General features: G+C 41.6%; 1 protein-coding gene across 2 annotated transcripts in view; it reads left to right on the forward strand.

The window, feature by feature from the left end:
* LOC308091208 (disintegrin and metalloproteinase domain-containing protein 10-like) overlaps positions 1–19,888 on the forward strand; it is a 486,352-nt gene that overhangs the window by 96,664 nt on the left and 369,800 nt on the right. For both annotated transcript variants that reach the window (XR_013933681.1, XM_080436649.1), the window contains exons 7-10: positions 2,072–2,164; positions 5,043–5,226; positions 18,748–18,911; positions 19,702–19,885. Coding sequence is in view for 1 of the 2 variants with exons in the window: in XM_080436649.1 (XP_080292775.1) it covers positions 2,072–2,164; positions 5,043–5,226; positions 18,748–18,911; positions 19,702–19,885 (625 nt within the window). In the remaining variant the exon portion in view is untranslated. The remainder of the gene's footprint in view (positions 1–2,071; positions 2,165–5,042; positions 5,227–18,747; positions 18,912–19,701; positions 19,886–19,888) is intronic.

Below are 19,888 nucleotides of genomic sequence, written 5' to 3' on the forward strand. Positions count from 1 at the left end.
GCTGGGGTTTAAGTGGTTAAAGTTCTCGAAAATAGCAGATCTCCAAGATCACAAACATGTTGTGAGCTTGTAGATCTGCTATTTTCGGTGATTACTTATTTTACGATTAGAGAGTGTATTTGAAGTGGTCAAACTAACAATAGAATACATGTTCAGAAGCGTCTTCCATAATGAAGCCCTAATGGTCTTGGGACATTTCACAAAAGCAAAAGTTAAAGCCTCAATGTGCAATTTCTTCAACCGGTTGGCTGTATGTAGAACAGCAAATAGGGTTTGGAACGATAATAATACCTAAACAATCATTCTACATATTGTGCCAACTGTTTTATTTTAACATAATTTTTATTGAAGGATTGTCACAGCTTACAGAAAAGGATAAACGGTGATAAAGGAACCCTTCAAGTTTTCTGAAAGAAGACAAACACAAACCCTCCCACCCAACCCTCTCTCAAAAAAAGTACATTGACAGTAAATGAAAAGGTACAAAGAAGAAAAAACAGAAAAAACTAAACTATTGTGCCAACTGAAACAGAGCGCTAGTATGGCAGGACTCCTTTCTTGCTGTTTCACAAATCACAGATTAGGCATACAGCTTGCATTATTTCGGACTAGTGTCGTGTCCGAGTAGACCGGTGCCCAACCTTTGTCACTTTATTGTCAGTTTGCCCACAGCACAATGCCTCGCTACAAATCGAATCATGCGAAGGGCAGAACAACACATCCAAAAACGAAAGGCTCACATGACAGAAGCAGCAGACATAATGATGTCAGAGATCTGCTCTAGGTTTGCAGCCATGCAGCCAGTTGTGCAGCCTTTTGCAGGACTCTGTCGGCTGGCTGGCTGACTGCATGCAGCGCCACGGCCAACAGTTCAATATAGAACGGGCTGACAGCAGCTGTGTCAGGGGCCAATTAGGAGAGCAGATTACCTTACTAAATCATCCGGTGGGTGAAATAAGGACAGCCTCACACAGACAGTTATGGACTTACTTTGTTTCATAATGGTTGTTGTTGTGAGACTATGTACCTGTACCAACAACATTTAATGTGAGATTCAAGATGTTTTTGTTGAGGGCATCCGACTTCGGAGTTTGAATTGAAGTTTTCAAAATTAGGTAAGAACCACAGGAACTTCATTGACAAAGTATCTCCTTCTATATACAGTACGTACATCTTTTTATCCTGCATTAAAATTGGATGGTCTGGTGGGCAGGCGGACCTGTGACGTCACACTCATGTTCACGTTCATGTCACCATGACTCGGCCATAACCATCGTCCATGAAGGAGTGGGGCCTGGCAGACAGCACAGTATGCCAGTGTGGCGAGCCTGAGCAGACTGCCGACCACATACAGTAATCACCACCTGTCCTCTGTACAGACCTCCTTCAGAGGCTGGCCTCTTCCAAGTGGAACCAGAGACAAGAGTGTGGCTTTGCGACACTGAGCTGGACATGACCACGATACACAAAATAAGAAGCCAGGTGTGAGGTTCGAGGTTCCTGTCTGTGTGTACCTCTGTTCTTCACTCTTGCCCAGATAGGTCCCCCAATACCCTCAAGGTATTTCAGGACCCCTTAGACACTATATATTGTATAACATTATGTTGCAGATTAAACTTTTTCATAGATTTCATAGATAGCTTCATAGACTAGTTTGACAGCACTGTCATCAGTGTATGTTGGAGTCATGTTAATGTGTATTTTCAGACATTTCACCACTTCATCACCGTCAATACTTGGTAAACCTGAGCTTTCACTCTTTTCCCCCTCCACACTCTTTGCCGAAAATAGACGATCTACAAGCTCACAACGCCTCGCAGCGCGAGGCGTTGTGAGCTTGTAGATCGGCTATTTTTGCCTAAAGTTCTCCTCAGAATAGGAATGCTAGGGGTGGTTAATGTAAAAAAAAATATATATCCTATCGCACAAGGATTTGCCAGCCCTGTAGTAGCTCTTAGGACCCCCGAGGGGTCCCAGACCCCCTGTTGAAGACCCCTGACATAGACACATTACATAGAAACTGGAAGCTAATCCTGTTGTGCCATAATAACAGCAACATATTCCTCTGCAGATCTCCAGCCATGTGAAGGCTATCGACTCCATCTATCAGACCACAGACTTCATGGGCATCCGTAACATCAGCTTCATGGTGAAAAGGATCAGGGTGAGTGGAAAACACAAAACAACATAGCACATAATAACATAACATCAAGACAAGACATCCCCAGTATACATAAAAAAACGTCCCATCAGCGAGGCAGTTTGTTTAATGCCGCAATGGCTGAAGGGACACAACTTCTACTAAAAGGAACTTTTTACCATTTCAAATATCTGTACAGTATCTTCGCCCAGATGGCATGAGTTTGATGTACGGGATGATCAGTGTGTCATTTGCTATTGTGAGTGCTAAACGTGTGATGGCCTTATTGTTCATATCAGAAAGTGTGGGTGTGGGAAGTCCCATAATCTTGGAGGCAATTCGGGTAAAACTGAACAGTTTGTTTTTGTTAGACATGCAATATATATATATATATATATATATATATATATATATATATATATATATATATATATATATATATATATATATATATATATATATATATATATATATATATATATATATATATATATATATATATATATATATATATATATATATATATATATATATATATATATATATATGCAACAATATAGTGAAAAAAACATGGGGAACAATACAACAGAACAGATTGAATAATGCTTTTGTACAGTAATAACAGAAGGTGAGGGGCAACAGACAACGATCTTAATTTACGGATTACATCAAGTCGTTGCTGAGAACGTGCATGGATAGACGTATAGACGTAATGTGTTGATCAAAGTCTATTGTCCAAAGTGAGTCCAAGATATGTGAAACTATCAACCTGTTTTACCATGAATGAGGAATGGGTTAAGTCCGGTGTGGGTTGTTTTAATGACCAGTTCTTTTGTTTCCATGCCAAGGAGTCAGGACCCAAATACCCATAGTCATAGCGGTTCCCCCTATTGCAATGGCTTTAAAAGAGTAGAAGAGAACGAATCTCCAAGCTCACAACGCATCACATCGTGAAGCATAGTGAGCTTCTATACCTACAGAACTGTTTTCGCTATTTTAAGAAAATGTTTGGAAATTATGTTTGAAAAAAAGATTTTTTTGACAATAATGATGTGACCAAAATATGGAATGTCAGGTTGGTCTTCATAAGACCACAATGGTCTTATGAATTTGAATTTGAACTTCATTTTGAATTAACTCTCTCAGTGCCAATGAAATAAAAAAAATATTGCGAACTGTGCCAGCATTTATATATTTTTTTCAAAGTAAAAAAAAAGTGCTTAGGAAGCGAGATACAGCCTTTTTCAGTTATAAGTTAAACAAAGAGTGGATGGAGCTGCACATCTTCAGATAATGATATCTTGGGTTCTGAACATTTAAAAAAATCGGGATTTCTCGTTCTGGCACTGAGGGCATTCAGTAAAAACTCGGGATAACTCGGGGCCTGGCACTGAGAGAGTTAAAACGTAACTTTCCTCTTCTACCCCGGATTTTAACCCGGTTTCCTGCGCAAGTGCTGAAACGTTTTACCATTTGCCTGCTTGCTCAGGGGATAAATTGAATCTTGACTTTCAGGTCAAAATTTGTGTCAGATCCTGTGTCTAGGTGAGACATGACCTTTGACACGATCTAAATGTCTCAATAGAAGAGCAGGGAGACAAAATACAACCACCCTAATTGTATAAACATACTCTACCATACAGATTGGACAAAATGTCATTTTATTCATTTAAAAAAAGCTACACAGTGCTGCTTTGATACATTGTACAGTATATGTATTTTATTCATTTATTTCCATTTTCCAATAGCCCCCCCACGTTGAAATCTGAAAAGCAGTGAGTTGAAACACCGTCTTTAGGCTCAGATGACTGCCGGCTGCTGTTTTAATTGGGAACAACGCGTGGCCACGTGCCAAAATCAATGAAAACACCTTGCTGCAGCAGTAGACTTGGCAGCAAGTTTCCTTTTTCTTTTCTTTTTCTCACCATCCCCTGTTCAATACTCATCTTCCTCGCTGCTCAGACAGGAAGTCGCATTTTGTATGTGACAGAAGTCTGAAGAGGTGACAGACATTCAGAAAACAGTTTCCTTTGTGAGCATTCGTTAGGACTTTGTTCCTTGCCAGGCCACGCAGCTGTTTCAGACTCTGCTCTCTTTTCTCTCTGCTATGAAAGAGTCTTGTGAAAAGTTTCAAACGTTGCTGCGTTCAAGGCATCCGGTGCCAACATCCAAATCACCAAGACTCACTCTCCCAGTCCAAACACTTTGCAGGTTGGTTCGCTCTCAAAAAGATGACGAAGGGGAAGCCAAAAAGGTGTTTCAATAGTTTCGTGAGAGCTTGGACTAGAGTACAGACATTTCAGACTGTGGCATCATTGTGCACAATGCTATGGTATACTACTGTATGTCATCGTACAATTTGCAATTGAGGCATTTACAGTAGCAGACGAAAAAATATGATATCTTGTTTTTAAAAAAAAACTGCCTGATGAGGATGAAAGTATAAAAAGGTATTAAACGGCATCATTATATAAAAAATATACAAAAAGATTAAATACAGACATACTGTACAAGGTTTCGGTTGCGATATAAAATAGGCAACAAGAAGGGATCCAAGGAAAGGGTGGAGAGGAGGTACGTTTGTTTTCATGCTTCGGCTAAAAGTGAGTATGTATGAGTCTACAGTATATCATTGCTGTCGGGCAGAAACCGCCTATCTCCATATTCTAACTTTTGGTGTTTTTTGTAAATCAACGCCCTACTTGATCATACTACAGCGTCACGCAAAAGCATCAAAAGTAGCAGATCTACAAGCTTCGAGTTTGTAGATCTGCTACTTTTGCCGTTTTTCTATTTGAATCCTGAAAAGTTAACCGTTTTGGACATAAGGTTTCCAACCCACAGAGACTATTCACGAGTCTTCTGAGTTTTCACACCTGCTCCCAACTCTCTCCCGTTTCAGATCAACACGACCCTGGACGAGAAGGACAAATCCAATCCTTTCCGCTTCGCCAACATCGGCGTGGAGAAGTTTCTGGAGCTCAACTCTGAGCAGAACCACGACGACTACTGCCTGGCCTACGTGTTCACCGACCGGGACTTTGACGACGGCGTGCTCGGCTTGGCTTGGGTCGGGGCTCCGTCAGGTCAGTACACACACAACCCACACATACAGCACACACGCACAGCACACACTGACCCAAACGTGATCGTGCGTGTGTGCCGTGCGCAGCCCGTGAAAAATATTATTTTGCATGAATTCAATCTGCTACACTGGGAACGATAATTGCGTACATGACGTTAACCCATTAAAATGTCTTTTTCGATTTTAACCACTTTAACCGTTATTTTATATTTTCGCTATTCAAAAATAGCAGATCTACAAGCTCATAGCACGGCACCGAGTGCTGTGCTATGAGTTTGTACAGTAGATCTGTTATTTTTGAAAAATCGTGACAATTTGTGCAAAACTTTGAATATATATTAAAGCGAACATTTGTAAAATATTTTGTGTCAGGGACCTCCAGAAGCAAAGATTTTAGTTAAAAATGTTGTTTAAAAAAATATATGTATTCAAACATTTGCACAAAAGGATGTTCATAAATAGCAGATCTACAAACTCATAGCGTGGCACTTGGTGCCGTGCTATGAGCTTGTAGATCTGCTATTTTTGAATAGCCAAAGAAATCTTAAAAATGACACCGATGCGTTCCCGGTTTTAATGGGTTAATGTTGCAAGGACTCAAGAATCAGCGACCATTCATAAATCTGAGTGAGGTATATTGCAGGGCGGTTATGTGTTAATATAACTTATATACTGTATGTAATAAATACAGTTAAAGGTCTTGACACCTGCATGCTGCAATGTCAGTAGGGCTGTCAAGTTTTGTTTTATCATGTTCGAATGAATCCAAAGTTCCAGTAAAGAAAACTTGTTTTTGAAGTTGCATCACATTTTTTTATGTAATCAGAATCTAGCTATTATATAAACACCCCGCATGTCTCCTCATGATCACAATAAGCTGCAGACAATCATTGTAATCAGGAGAATAGTTGTAACTGTATTGTCTCTGAGAGGGAGATCACAATTATGAACACACTTACATTCTATGGCATTGGTTCTCATAGTGGGGTCCGGGGAAACATTAATAAAAGCATTATTTTACACTTTGGCTATTCAAAAATAGCAGATATACAAGCTCATAGTGCAGCACCGAGTGCCGCACTATGAGCTTGTAGATCTGCTATTTTAGAAAAAAAGAGAACATTTGTGCAAATCTTTGAATATATATATTTTTTTTTAAAGCGAACATTTGTAACTCAGATCTTTGCTTCTGGAGGGTCCCTGTAAGAAAATATTTTGAGATGGGGGTCCGTGACCAAATACATATAATGTTTGCTGTCCTTGACATGAAAAAGTTTAAGAACCACTGACATAGAAATATATGTTTTTTCAAAAAACTGTTGGGATTTAGAAGACATTTGTAGAATCGGAACCTCAGGCCTTAATGGGTTAACGTGCACGCGGTATTTTCCATGCAGGTTGTGGATTTCACAGCAGGCTGTATACACACTCAAAACAAACTTAAAGTTCTCAGTTGCCACGACTGGTTTCAGTCATTTCCATAGAAGCCAGCATGTTGCACAGGGAAAATGCTTGTAGACCGGCTGTTTTCGGTCATAAAAAAAAAGAAAAGATTAGAGCATTCAGATGGGGGTCTGCGGCCAAATACATATCATTTTTGGGGTCCTTGGCACGAAAAAGTTTGAGAACTACTGCTTTAGAAGGCATTTGTACAATCGGCCTCAGGTCTTAACACATTGAGTGTCAAAAACGTAATATTAAGTTTTCGCAAATACACCCGTGGAATGCCATTTTCCCCACAAGAGGGCGCTCTAAGGCAACTTAGGAATGATCCTAGGACCCTTTAAAAGGGAATGGACGGATGTGACATCATCCCCAAAAAAACGGACGTGCATCCGCCCAAATGATGGGATCTTGAGAAAAAGGTCCATATCTTTTTTTGTGTGGTCAAAACGAGACTTTTTTGACGGGCGATCTCTCTGCAATGGCGGATCGCGGTAGAAATGTTATTGTTCCAGTCGTTAGACGGGACCCCTGGCCATCGCCCAGACACCTTTTGTTTACATCTGGGTCCTCGTTGTGGCTTCTGCAACTCTAAAAAGATCCCCAATAAACTGTAAAAAAAAAACGCTGGTACTGGCTGTACCCTGTTTTAAAAAACCTCTGGCACTCAATGTGTTAGTGGGTTAACCCTGAGAGTGTAAAAAGAAAATAATAAAAAAAATAATAAATAATTTTTACCGCATATACTGCATCGTTTTGTTACTGACGGGGTGTGTGGATTCCTTCATCTCTGCCTGGTGAAGGCCAGGGTCTTCTGCTGGGTGGATGTGGACCCCCAGGTTCAGAAGATCAGTAATAGAATCAGTCTTGTGCAGAGAAATAACTAACCGTACTGTTGGTTCCCTCGCTGGTGATGTTTATCGGAATACACACACACACACACACACACACGCACACGCACACGCACACACACACACTGATAAGCTCTTCTATCGGCCTCCATTTCATTACCCGCTCATTCCCTCTGTGGATGTGTGTAATTTTCATTTCAAGGACGAGGGGAAGGGAATGCATCTTGAACTTTGTGGGGGTTTCAGTCCTGTCAGCATTGTTCCTCTTGATCTCCACTGTGTGTGTGTGTGTGTGTGTGTGTGTGTGTGTGTGTGTGTGTGTGTGTGTGTGTGTGTGTGTGTGTGTGTGTGTGTGTGTGTGTGTGTGTGTGTGTGTGTGTGTGTGTGTGTGTGTGTGTGTGTGTGTGTGTGTGTGTGTGTGACTATACTTGTGAGGACCAAACGTTCTCACAAGTATATAGTAGAATTTGAGGAATAGACGTTGAGAGGACCTTTTTCCTGGTCCTCGCAAGAAAAATGGTTGTTTTATGGTCGACTTTTTTTTTAGAGATACGTTTACAATAAAAAAAAGATTCAGATTAGGATCAGACATTTAGAGGATAGGTTTAGGGGTCGGGTTGTATATTTTTCCCATATTATACTTAGTTGTGCGGCGATGGCACACACCGTAAAATAGCCGATCTACAAGCTCACAACGTGCCGCAGCGCGACACGTTGTGAGCTTGTAGATCTGCTATTTTTCGGCTTTAGACTTGCGGTTAAAGATGCCCCAAAGAAATCATAAATCAATCATAAAATCGGCTTCCTAAAATGTTGATGTCCTCACAAGTATAGTAATACAAGCGTGTGTGTGTGTGTGTGTGTGTCACTCTCCCTCTCTCTCTCTCTCTGTCTGTCTCTCTCTCCCTCCCTGTGGGCGTTTTGCAGAATGGCATAATGTTCGTAAGGGATGATAAAGAACAACGTCTTTACTTTCTGCACAAAAATGTGCTTATCGTGAAAAGAAAATTATGCTTCATAAAGGATCAATGGAGATCAAAGCTTAAACACATTTCTATCCTTTTCAAGGGCGTTGAACATGTGCCAGATATAGATTGTGTATTTTTTGTTTTACCGTGGGTCAGGGATTCTGCCTGTTTTTAATCACAAATTCACAAACGACTGGATAAGATGAGAAGGAATAATTATTCAAATGTTCCCAACAGTTTTCCATGAATCTCCTCTCTCTCTCGCTCTATAGTGGAGGCCTGTTAGGTCTGATCTAGTGTCGTCTCTGTCGGGTGGAAACCTCATATGTCCCAAAACTGGTAACTTTTGAGGATTAAAAATTCAAAAACATCAAAAGTAGCAGATCTATAAGCTCGAAACGCGTCGCTTCCCGCTGCGTTTTCGAGCTTGCGGATCTTTTGATGTTTTTGTTTGATGATCAAGTAGGGCAGAGGTCTTCAACAGGGGGTCCGGGACCCCTAGAGGGTCCTTAGAGTTACCGTACTACAGGGGCTTCACCAAATTGTGAGCTTGTAGATCGGCTATTTTTGGGCAAAGAGGTGTAGGTGTAAAGGGGGAAAAAGAGCAGACCAAGTTAAAAAAAAAATCATCTGAAACACATTTTTTTTTAAATACAGTATAGAGGGGGTCCTTACTCCTTGCTTCATCTCTCTCAGCTAAGGGGTCCTTGGCCCGATTTTCTTTTGAAGACCCCTGAAGTAGAGCGTTAATTTACAAAACAAAAACAGAAAAAGGTTAACATATGGAGATAAGAGGTTTCTGCCAACGATGTGCCGCATGATGACAATGTCACTCAGGGCCAGGATGTTCATGGAGGCTGTAAAGGCCATGGCCTCCACGCCCCCTTAAGTGTGGCCTTATGGCACCTCCAGAAATGATATGCCCTGAGGGGCACTGTGCCCCGCCCCCGCCCCCGTGCCCCAGCTGAGTCCACCGTTTTCTCCTCTGCCTCTTTCCTTGTCCAACGTTTGTTTTTAAGACACCAGTCTTTAGTTGAGGTTTTGAATTCTTAGCTCCCTCCCCCCATCTCTGTATCCGTATCTTCAAACAAGTCCAGTGACTCTGGTACTCTGATAGTAATCATTGCTATACAGTTTGTTCAGTAACAGTGTTAAATAGCTCTATATTCTGATAGTAATCATTGCTATAGAGTGTTTGTTCAGTAATAGGAGTCTCACCGTCTCTCCAGCTCTTTAAAAAACAGAAAATACATTTTCAGGTAGGTGGCAAAATGTCAGCCAATCAGGAGAGATTACCCATTTATCAGCTTAAATTTGTCTGCTCATTTCTTTGTGTCATCACTTCCAATTTCAGTTGTTGTCTCCGCCGGAGGAGGAGAGTATGTTTTCGCTTCGTCCCGCCGTGTGTTAGCTTGGCCCCTAGCCGCGTCAGAAAGATGACCAACCCTTTGCAGAACTGCTTATGAGAGTTTGTACAAACACATGCTGTGCAGAAGACATTGCACTGCTACACACCAGAATCGTCTCTAAAACAGATCCCTCATACCCAAGTGACGCATTGCATGTCTTCAGAACAAATGCAGCCACAGATTCACACAATGGCGAAAAGCTAATAAAGTTGCCAACAAAAATATCCAACATCACCGCAATTGATTCACAAAAAGATTGTAAGACAGGACTAGTTAATGTTACACTATCAAGCAACCCATCGCATACAGGAGGCTTACGGGAGGTCGTGTCTGTAGCAGTTGGGGCCAGAGTCATGTTGACAACCAACATCAATGTCTCTGACATTGTTCCTCATCTCAGGGGTACATAAATTACTTTAACATTCACCTTTTAACAAAGAACTTTTTGTTTAACTAAAAGATATATCCGTTATGATAATATAATTGCTATGATATAGTAACATGTTCTATTTTAAGTAAGAATTAGAACATTCCTAGAGAACTATGGTTAAAGATAGGGTAAGTGATTTCATTTGATTAAAATAGCACGGGTCTGCCGGCGGAGACTTGTGCTCCGAGGAGCACATTTTCTAGTTTAATCTGTATCCTGTCTGAGTTCTCTTCTGATTGGATAAAATTGGTATCCGGACCTGAAAATGCATTTTCTGCTTATTAACGAGCTGGAGAGACATGGAGACTCCTGTTACTGAACAAACACTCTATTGCAATGAGTACTACCAGAATATACAGCTATTTAACACTTATTTGAACCAAAGAAAATCACTTACCCTACCTTGTTTTATTTGATGGCCTTCCTGCCTGGTATTTGGACATTTGTGTCCTCAGAAAATGTTCCAACACCAAAGGCCAATAATAACCTTGCCCCTAGAATGATTACGTTCGAGATCTGACTGGTGTCCCTTCCCCAAAAAAAGGAACAGATCGGCAAGCAAGCTGTTGTTTTGGCTTATGCTCCTGTCATAAGATGGCATATAAATGAAGCTTCAGACTGCTGTCGGCAATGAGGTTTTGATGCCAGAGGGAATTGAAAGGAATCAATTTGACAGCTCCCCAAGCAAACAGACCTGAACCCGTTGAAACCGGGAAAGCATCTGTGTCATTTTAGATTTCTTTGGCTATTAAAAAAATAGCAGATCTACAAGCTCATAGCACGGCACAGAGTGCCGCGCTATGAGCTTGTAGATCTGCCATTTTTGAAAAATATTGTGCAAATCTTTAAATATATATTTTTTAATGCGAAAATGTTTAACTCAAATCTTTGCTAATTGGGATCACTGGAACACAATATTTTGAGATGGGGGTCCACAGCCAAATACATATAATTTTGGGTCCTTGACATGAAAAAGTTTGAGGACCACTCATACAGTACTGTAGCGACATAAGTTTTTCAAAACACTGTTAGGATTTAGAAGACATCATTTTTGGGAATCGGTCTCAGGTGGGTTAATGGGTTAATGAATCTGTCAAACACTTACTGTACATGTTGACGCACGGCCGCACGCCCACACACACACACACACACACACACACACACACACACACACACACACACACACACACAAAACTAAATTAGGACAATATTCATTAAGAACTTTTTGGAACTTAGCCTAGTCTGGACGGACGGAAATGTGAGACTTGTGAAAAATGATGACGCCTGCATGGGTGTGGGTTATTGCTTCTATAAATTGATAACTAAATATGCCTACATGGAAATCATAGACAATAATTATAGCCCAATTAGCAGTTTCATTACAGGAATGATTTCTACAAGAAAATAGTCCCCCGACTGCCTACACAAACAAGGTGGATGTTTTTATATATTTAGATTCCTTTCTTCAAGTTGGTCAGCCTCATTCTGCAGCTCTTGCCTGTTGTCATTTGCTGTTTTTTGGATACTGGGATAGAAATCTCACAAAATGTTATTAAAATACACCTTTTGTGGCCGAGCATTTAAAATGACACCTTTTCTCTTCACATTTTTACCTTGATCTGCCCAATGAGACACCTGATTCAGATGCTATCAATGCATTGAATGGGACATTATCACATTTTATCAGATCATTTTATGGACGAAGTAGGGACATACTAACCTACCCGCGATTTATCAGATCATTCATTGGGTGTTATCAGGACATACTGACCTACCGACGGAGATGACTTATATATATAGTCAAGTTTCGGTTTCGGACCATTTCGGAGGCACTCAGTCTCAAGCGAACTGGAGTCACGTGAGGCACCACCGAGCAAGCTAAAGCGAGCAAGTTGCCGTGCCGAACGTTGCGACGTTCGCTTGAGCCTACTCAGTGCCGTCCGAGTTCTGTACCGATAGGCACAGAATGGTAAATCATGTTGTGGGGACTGCTCTGCCTCCGAGTAGGTCAGTATCTCCTGCTTACGCCCAATGAATGGTCTGATAAATCGCAGGCATAGGTCAGTATGTCGGCTACTTCACCCATTCAATGGTCTGGTATGAGATTGTTACTGATACGATGCTAAAAATGCTCATGTTGATGTTCGGTCATTTACTCCAGTATTTCTCGAACCTTTTCGTGTCAAGGACCCCCAAATTGATATATATTTTGTGTCACGGACCTCCAGAAGAGAAGATTTATGTAAAAAAAAAACATTCAACATTTTCGATATTTTTCTAAAATGTAAAAAAATAGCAGATGTACCAGCTTGCAGTGCGGCATGAAGTGTCGCGCTGTGAGCTTGTAGATCTGCTATTTTTGAATAGCCAACATACTGTATAAATGGATAAAGTGGTTAAAATGATTGTGACGCTATATTAATGTTTCTTTTGCTGGGGACCCCCTGGAACCTCCCAAAGGACCCCTGGGGGTCCCCGGACCCCACTTTGAGAACCACTGTTTCACGCTTTTTGGAGAACCTGTCAATTGGTCACCACAATAAGCAACGACAGAGAAACTAACACAATTGTGTACAACTCAAGAAGTCTTCCCATGATAAAAAATAATGATATATTAGGTTCAATGTGTGTTTTATTTTCTAAACCGGCACCTGATGTATGGTGTTTATCAGTCCTTTTTGTTTGGCTCCCCAATGTCCAGTTCAGACACCACCACACCCGCAATATGAAACAAAAAAGGAAAAACGATCAATAACAGGTGAATTAGCAATACTCTACACTGGAATGAATCAATTCAGAGGTTAAGAGAGGAGAGAGAGGAGTGCACTGAGCGAGTGTGCTGAATGCTGTAGTAGAGTGAACCGAGAATGAACCCGTTCCAACCCGCTAATGGGCCTCTTATTGAATCGGACCAATTGCCGCCTGCACATAAGCAGCTGCAGTGAAAGGCCAGACGCGTACACACACATACTCACACACACACTTACTCACACACACACTTACTCTCACACACACACACACACACACACACACACACACACACACACACACACACACACACACACACACACACACACACACACACACACACACACACACACACACAGAGCACACACATTGTTTACTGCCTTTAAGTGCTCTGAGCTCATGTATCTTTGTAGCTGGAAGCTGTTGCCTGTGGGCTTGCCCTGGATGACTGGACTTGTGGGTTTATGGGAAATGAAAGCTGCCCCTCCCCTCCCTTTCTTACAGCCTCAACAACCACAGTGTTGCCAGAGTTTTGTGGGAGAAATAAGCAACCGGGTTTTGGGAAAATGAGCCCAAAAGAAGCGACTAATATAGGGCACATGAGCACTTTAAACCTATATGCTGTATACGACGGCTATTTGAAATGAGCAGATCTACAAGCTCACAACGCGTCGCGTTGTGAGCTTGTAGATCTGCTCATTTCAAACACATCTTGAGATAGAATGTGGAATATTTGGAATATTTTTTAAACATTCCAACTCTGGTATGACGGGCTCCCTGGCACAAAACATGTTGGTGGCAAATACACATTCATTTGGGGGTTCCGTGACATGAAAATGTTTTAGAACCACTGGTTTAGATAATAATTAAAACATTTAGGAAGAAAGCTCAAATTAGCAACTACACTTTAAGAAACAAGCCCCCCAAAAAAAACGCAACGCGCAACTACCAATATCATATGAGCGACTTTACAGAAAAAGAAGCCTTAAAGTCGCTTATAATAAGCGGACATGGCAACACTTGACTGCCATGCTATCACTGCCTGGACACAATAGACTGGGTTTAGCAAGGATTTTGACAAGAGTGTCCGCCTTGAGATGATTGGGAGGTCAGGGTTTGATTCCCCGGCCGGGGCACGCCTCCCTGCTTGACTCACAGCATCAAAGGTTGGATTGGGGGTAAGCATAGAGTTAAAAATAATAGAGAGGTAATGAAAATCCCCGCCCATTCACTTGTTTGCATGGAGCTGCTCACCCAGCGCATACTCCTTTTTCACCCCTTCTTCTGGGTTGGGAAATCTGACGGGGGCGGGGCTTATTTGGGGCTTCTGTGTCGCGTTTTGCGTCACTCTGCGTGTCGTCTCGCATGCGCAGTAGTGTCACCTCCGCGCACAACCCTGTGCGCAAGCTTGTGAGTCGAGCCCATTTGGTCGAAACCAATAATACCCAGCAGCCATACATATAAGCTGCAGTAGCTATGATTGGCCACCATGTGCAATGCGCTTCACTGCTCCCTCTCTGTTCTGGGGGCTTGGGGGTAAGTCACTGCCAAATACTAGCGTCATGTCCAGAGGGTGTACTGGTACATCAAGCTGCCCGTCATCTGTGTTTGGAGAAAAAATATATTTTTTCTTATGTTGGATACATTTCTTTACTTTTTTTTACTTTTTCATATCCATATGAGTAAAATCGACCGGCTGATTTGTTTATTTTTGGAACACAGCTCTTGTATGACGTGATCTAAGATTCCCCTATGGGAATATCCAATACAAAAAATAACGCCGTGACCCAGGGGGATATAGCCAGTGTTGCCAGATTCTGTGAGAGAAACAAGCAACCAGGCCTAGGAAAACCAGCCCAAAAGAAGCGACTATGGGCCACATGAGCACTTTAACATATACATCAGCTATTTGAAATTAGCAGATCTACAAGCTCACAACGCGTCGCGTTGTGAGCTTGTAGATCGGCTATTTTCAAATCATATCTTGTGGGGAAATTTTAATAAGCAGATCTGGCAACCCTGGATATAGAGCCCTCTAGCGGTGAGTATGTCAGACCTCGGTGCTCTATAGAGGAAGTCTCTAGAACACAGTCATCATCACCGTTCAGAACTACGCTTCCCACGTCCCCCCCTAAGGTCTCACACATCACCTTCGCCCACGAGGTCGGACACAACTTTGTCTCTCCTGTGAGTAACTACGGTCCTCCTGAACCTCTAGCTTCAGTTTACTGTGTGTACTCCATAGAACCATGGTGTCACTTGCAATAAAGAACAGATTGTGTAGCTTGTAGATCTTTCTTTTTGGCAAGGGACGCCCCTCATGCGATGGAGCATAACGTCGCTGTTGCGGCAGAAACCTCTTATCTCCATATTCTAACTTTTTTTTTTTTTTTTTAAATTAACGCCCCTATTTGATCATACTACGTCACACAAAAGTAATAATAATAATAATAATAATAATATAGGCGCTTTTCTAAGTACTCAAAGCACTTTACAATGGTTCATTCATTCATACAGTGGGGGGGGGCATTGGGAGGTGAAGCGGCGAACAGTCAACGCCAGCGTCCTCACTTTAAACTTACTTTTAAAAGTAGCAGATCTGGGGAGCCTGCTGGCCCAGCGGTCCGGGCGCATACCACATAGGCTGGTAATCCGGGTCTGACAGGCGTGTCGCGGGTTCGACTCCCGATCCCGACTGCCTTTGCTGTGTCGTCGTCCCCCCACCCCCCGTCTTTCTCCCCATTTCCTGTCGCACTACTTTCCTCTCAATTAAAGGCAGAAAAAGCCACAAAAAATATTTAGAAAAAAAAGTAGCAGATCTACAAGTTCGAAACGCGGCGCGAAGCGACGCATTTCGAGCTTGTAGATCTGCTACTTTTGATGCTTTTGCATTTGAATCCTGAAAAGTGACAGTTTTGGACATGGTTTCTTACCCCTATTTATATGGACAAGCATACACACAATATCATTGTTGGATGCCTGGTCAGGTAACTGCTCAAAATGGTCATTACAAAAAATAATTGCCTTTCAGGTGAGATAAACTCCCTTTCATTTTCTGTGTGCGGACGCAATAATAGTACTATAATATAATTAGTTGTTTACAGTGTTTGGTTTTTTATTTTGTATCAGGAAAAACAAGGAGGAAAAGACCTATTGTCTAGGCCCTATGGCAACCTCCTTCAAATGCAAAATACAAGAGTTAATTGGTATTTGCAATGCCATTATCACAAACAAAACACAACTAAAACGGTTGGTTGTGTTACAGCAGTTTTTTTGGTCTGGTTAAAGTGGTTAAAATGATTGTAGCGCTATGTTAACAAATTTAGCTCGGGACCCCCCCCCCCCCCCCCCCCCCAAGGACCCCTTGGTTTGAGAACCAATGCCTTACAACACAACCCTGGGTGCTGCCCCTTTCTCGTCTTGTTTTGTCTTAAGTTCCAGTTATTGTTTTGGTTTTATTTATTTTTTTATTTCTCTTTGGTTTGAGAGGCATAGAAGGCTACAAACTAGGTTCTTTTTTTGTAATGCTATGAAGATGCTATGAATGGCTCGCCATGCTGTACGTGAGCACAGTGTAGAGGTTTACTCTGTGACTTGTGGTGACGTGACCCCCAACGTCCCCCTAGCTGTGGCTGTCACACTCCTCTAGAGACACATTGAGGGCCACCTGGTCACTTTGCTGCTGTGTGTGCAGATGGCACACAGTTTACACACACACACACACACACACACACACACACACACACACACACACACACACACACACACACACACACACACACACACACACACACACACACACACAGGAGGAGCCACAAAGGAGCACAATGGAAATAAGGTATTTTTTTGTGTTTTAACCTTTTGACAGATATGTGGCGTTAAAGGTTCTATGACATTCATTTTCACTTTTTTTATGTTTTTTGGGGGGTTTTATGACCTCAATTATACCCCAAAAAAATTAACTTTGAACATTCAGTGGATTTTCTGTGGTCTGGGTTTTTTTTTTATAATTAGGCTGAAAAGTAATCTGGGATTGGCCCCTTGACTTTGATGTCATAGTCACTTAATCCCACCCCCTCTCCTCCCCGCCCCTACCCTCTCCTATCCTTTCCTTTGGGGGGGGGGGGGGGGGCGGAGCAGAGGCGATGATTGACAGGCAAAGATAACTTTTTTCATTGCAGTTGAAAAGGCTAAATGTGAGAGAAAAACACCTGCAATGGCTCACTGGAGTGGAATTTTCAGTTAAAACTTTTTATACACGTTTGAAGGACCATGACAAAGACTTTTAATGTGTTGTAAAACTGAATGTCATGAAACCTTTAAAGTATATCGTTGCTGTCGGGCAGAAACCTCTTATCTCCATGTTTAAACTTTTTGTGTTTTTTTGCAAATTACCGCCCTACTTGATCATACTACAGCGTCACATAAAAGCATCAAAAGCAGCAGATCTACACGCCGCGTTTTAAGCTTGTAGATCTGCTACTTTTGATGCTTTTGAATTTGAATCCCGAAAAGTAAATAAGTCTTCGACATATGAGGTTTCCACCCGACAGAGACGATATGTTCATGTATATTGTATGGGCTAGTCATTTTTTGTCAATGAAAACATCAATCAATCAAATAGTATGGTGTTAAAAAAACGAATATACTTTGTTCGACGAATATTGAAAATAGCTCATCTACAAGCTCACAGCGCGTAGAGGTTTGACGCTTTGTGAGGTTGTAGATCTATGTTTTTAGGCTTTGTGAGGTTGTAGATCTATTTTTTTTCAAAAAGAAATGTAATTTGTCCCGTGTGTGTGTGCGCGTGTATGTGCGTGTGCGTGCGTGCCAAGGACAAGGTTTCAACAACTTGGGATGCCCAAAAACGCTGGCAAAGTATTATGCTGTCTATAATTGGCAGCCGCCATATATGGCGGAGACGCTGCTACTTATACCCATAGACTACTGAGTGACATGCTTATTACAGTGAAAGTGGTCACTCCGGGTGATAGAGAACAGCGCGATAAAATTACGTTTTTTTACGTCCGTGGCAAAATTGGTAATTGGGAAAAATTACGATTTTTATTTTTTTATTTTTTCAAAGTAAAAAAAAAGTGCTTAGGAAGCGAGATACAGCCTTTTTAAGTTATAAGTTAAACAATGAGTGGATGGAGCTGCAAGGCCTCATATAATGATATCTTGGGTTCCATCTTGAGTTTTTTTTTCAATTTTTTTCAAAAACACGTGAAACACGTTAATGGCACTCAATGAGTTAAGAACATTTTGATGCCAATACTTTTGTACTTTTACTCAAGTACACTTTGAATTCCGGACTATTTCTATATTGCATTATTATTATTTTTTATTAGATTATTTAGATATTTTTGGGGACTTTTTATGCCTTTATTTGACAGGATAGTAGGCTGACAGGAAATGGTAGAGCGATGGGGGGGGGGTGACACACAGCAAAGGTCGTCGGATTCGGTAGTCAAACCCATGACACGCTGTCAAGCTTGATTACCAGCGTATGTGGTTTGCGCCTGGGCCGCTAGGCCAGCGGGCGCCCCTCTATATTGCAGTATTGATACTTTTACTTAAGTAAAACATGTGAGTACTTTTTCCACCACTGCTCTCCTTTATGTGTACAAATAAATTGTTAAAATGTGTTTTTTTTTTCATCTGCTTTCTCAGGAAGCTCTGGAGGTATCTGTGAGAAGAGTAAGCTGTACTCTGATGGGAAGAGGAAGTCTCTGAACACGGGTATCATCACCGTGCAGAACTACGCGTCCCACGTTCCCCCTAAGGTCTCACACATCACCTTCGCCCACGAGGTCGGACACAACTTTGGCTCTCCTGTGAGTACAGTAGTATAACTCCGGTCTGGACCTGTCCTCCTGAACCTCTATAGCTTCAATTTACTGTGTATACTCCATAGAACCATGGTGTCACTTGCCAAGAAAAGAACAGATTGTGTTGCTTGTAGATCTTTCTTTTTGGCAAGGGACACCCCTCATTTGATGGAGCATAAATTAAGCGTATTTCTCCAGTCTCTCCACTGTGTGAAGAGCTTTTCTGTTCCGAACTATATAACTGCCTTGAGTAGAGCATTGGTTCTCAAAGTGTGGTCCGGGGACTCCCAGGGATCCTTCAAAATGCATTAATATAGCATCACAATAATTCTAACCTTTTTATACTTTGGGCTATTTAAAAATAGCAGATATACGAGCTCATAGCGCGGCACCGAGTATGAGCTTGTAGATCTGCTATTTTTGAAAAATCTTGAACATTTGTGCAAATCTTTGAATATATATTTTTTAAAGCAAACATTTGTAACTCAAATCTTATTGCTTCTGGGGATTCTACAAATGTCATCTAAATCCTAACGCTTTTTTTTTTACTCTTGCTATAATATCAGTGGTTCTCAAACTTATTCATGTCTAGGACCCCCAAAATGATATGTATTTGGCCGCGGACCCCCATCTCAAATATTTTGTTCCCGGGACCCCCAGAGGCAAAGATTTGAGTTACAAATGTTCGCTTAAAAAGAAAAAAAAATATATATTTTGAGAACCAAAGCTCTAGATATATAAAAGATTGACACACACACATTTTTGTGGAATTTATAGATGTATGTTGTTTTTGCAGCATGACTCCGGGACAGAATGCACTCCAGGAGAGTCTAAGATGCAGGACAAGAAGGAGCGGGGCAACTTCATCATGTACGCCAGAGCCACGTCGGGCGACAAGCTCAACAACAACAAGTTCTCACCCTGCAGCGTCCGCAACGTCAGCCAGGTCCTGGAGAAGAAGAAGGATAGCTGCTTTGTCGGTA

The sequence above is a fragment of the Gymnoscopelus braueri genome (assembly GCF_963280865.1).
Source record: "Gymnoscopelus braueri genome assembly, chromosome: 1".
Classification (NCBI taxonomy): domain Eukaryota; kingdom Metazoa; phylum Chordata; class Actinopteri; order Myctophiformes; family Myctophidae; genus Gymnoscopelus; species Gymnoscopelus braueri.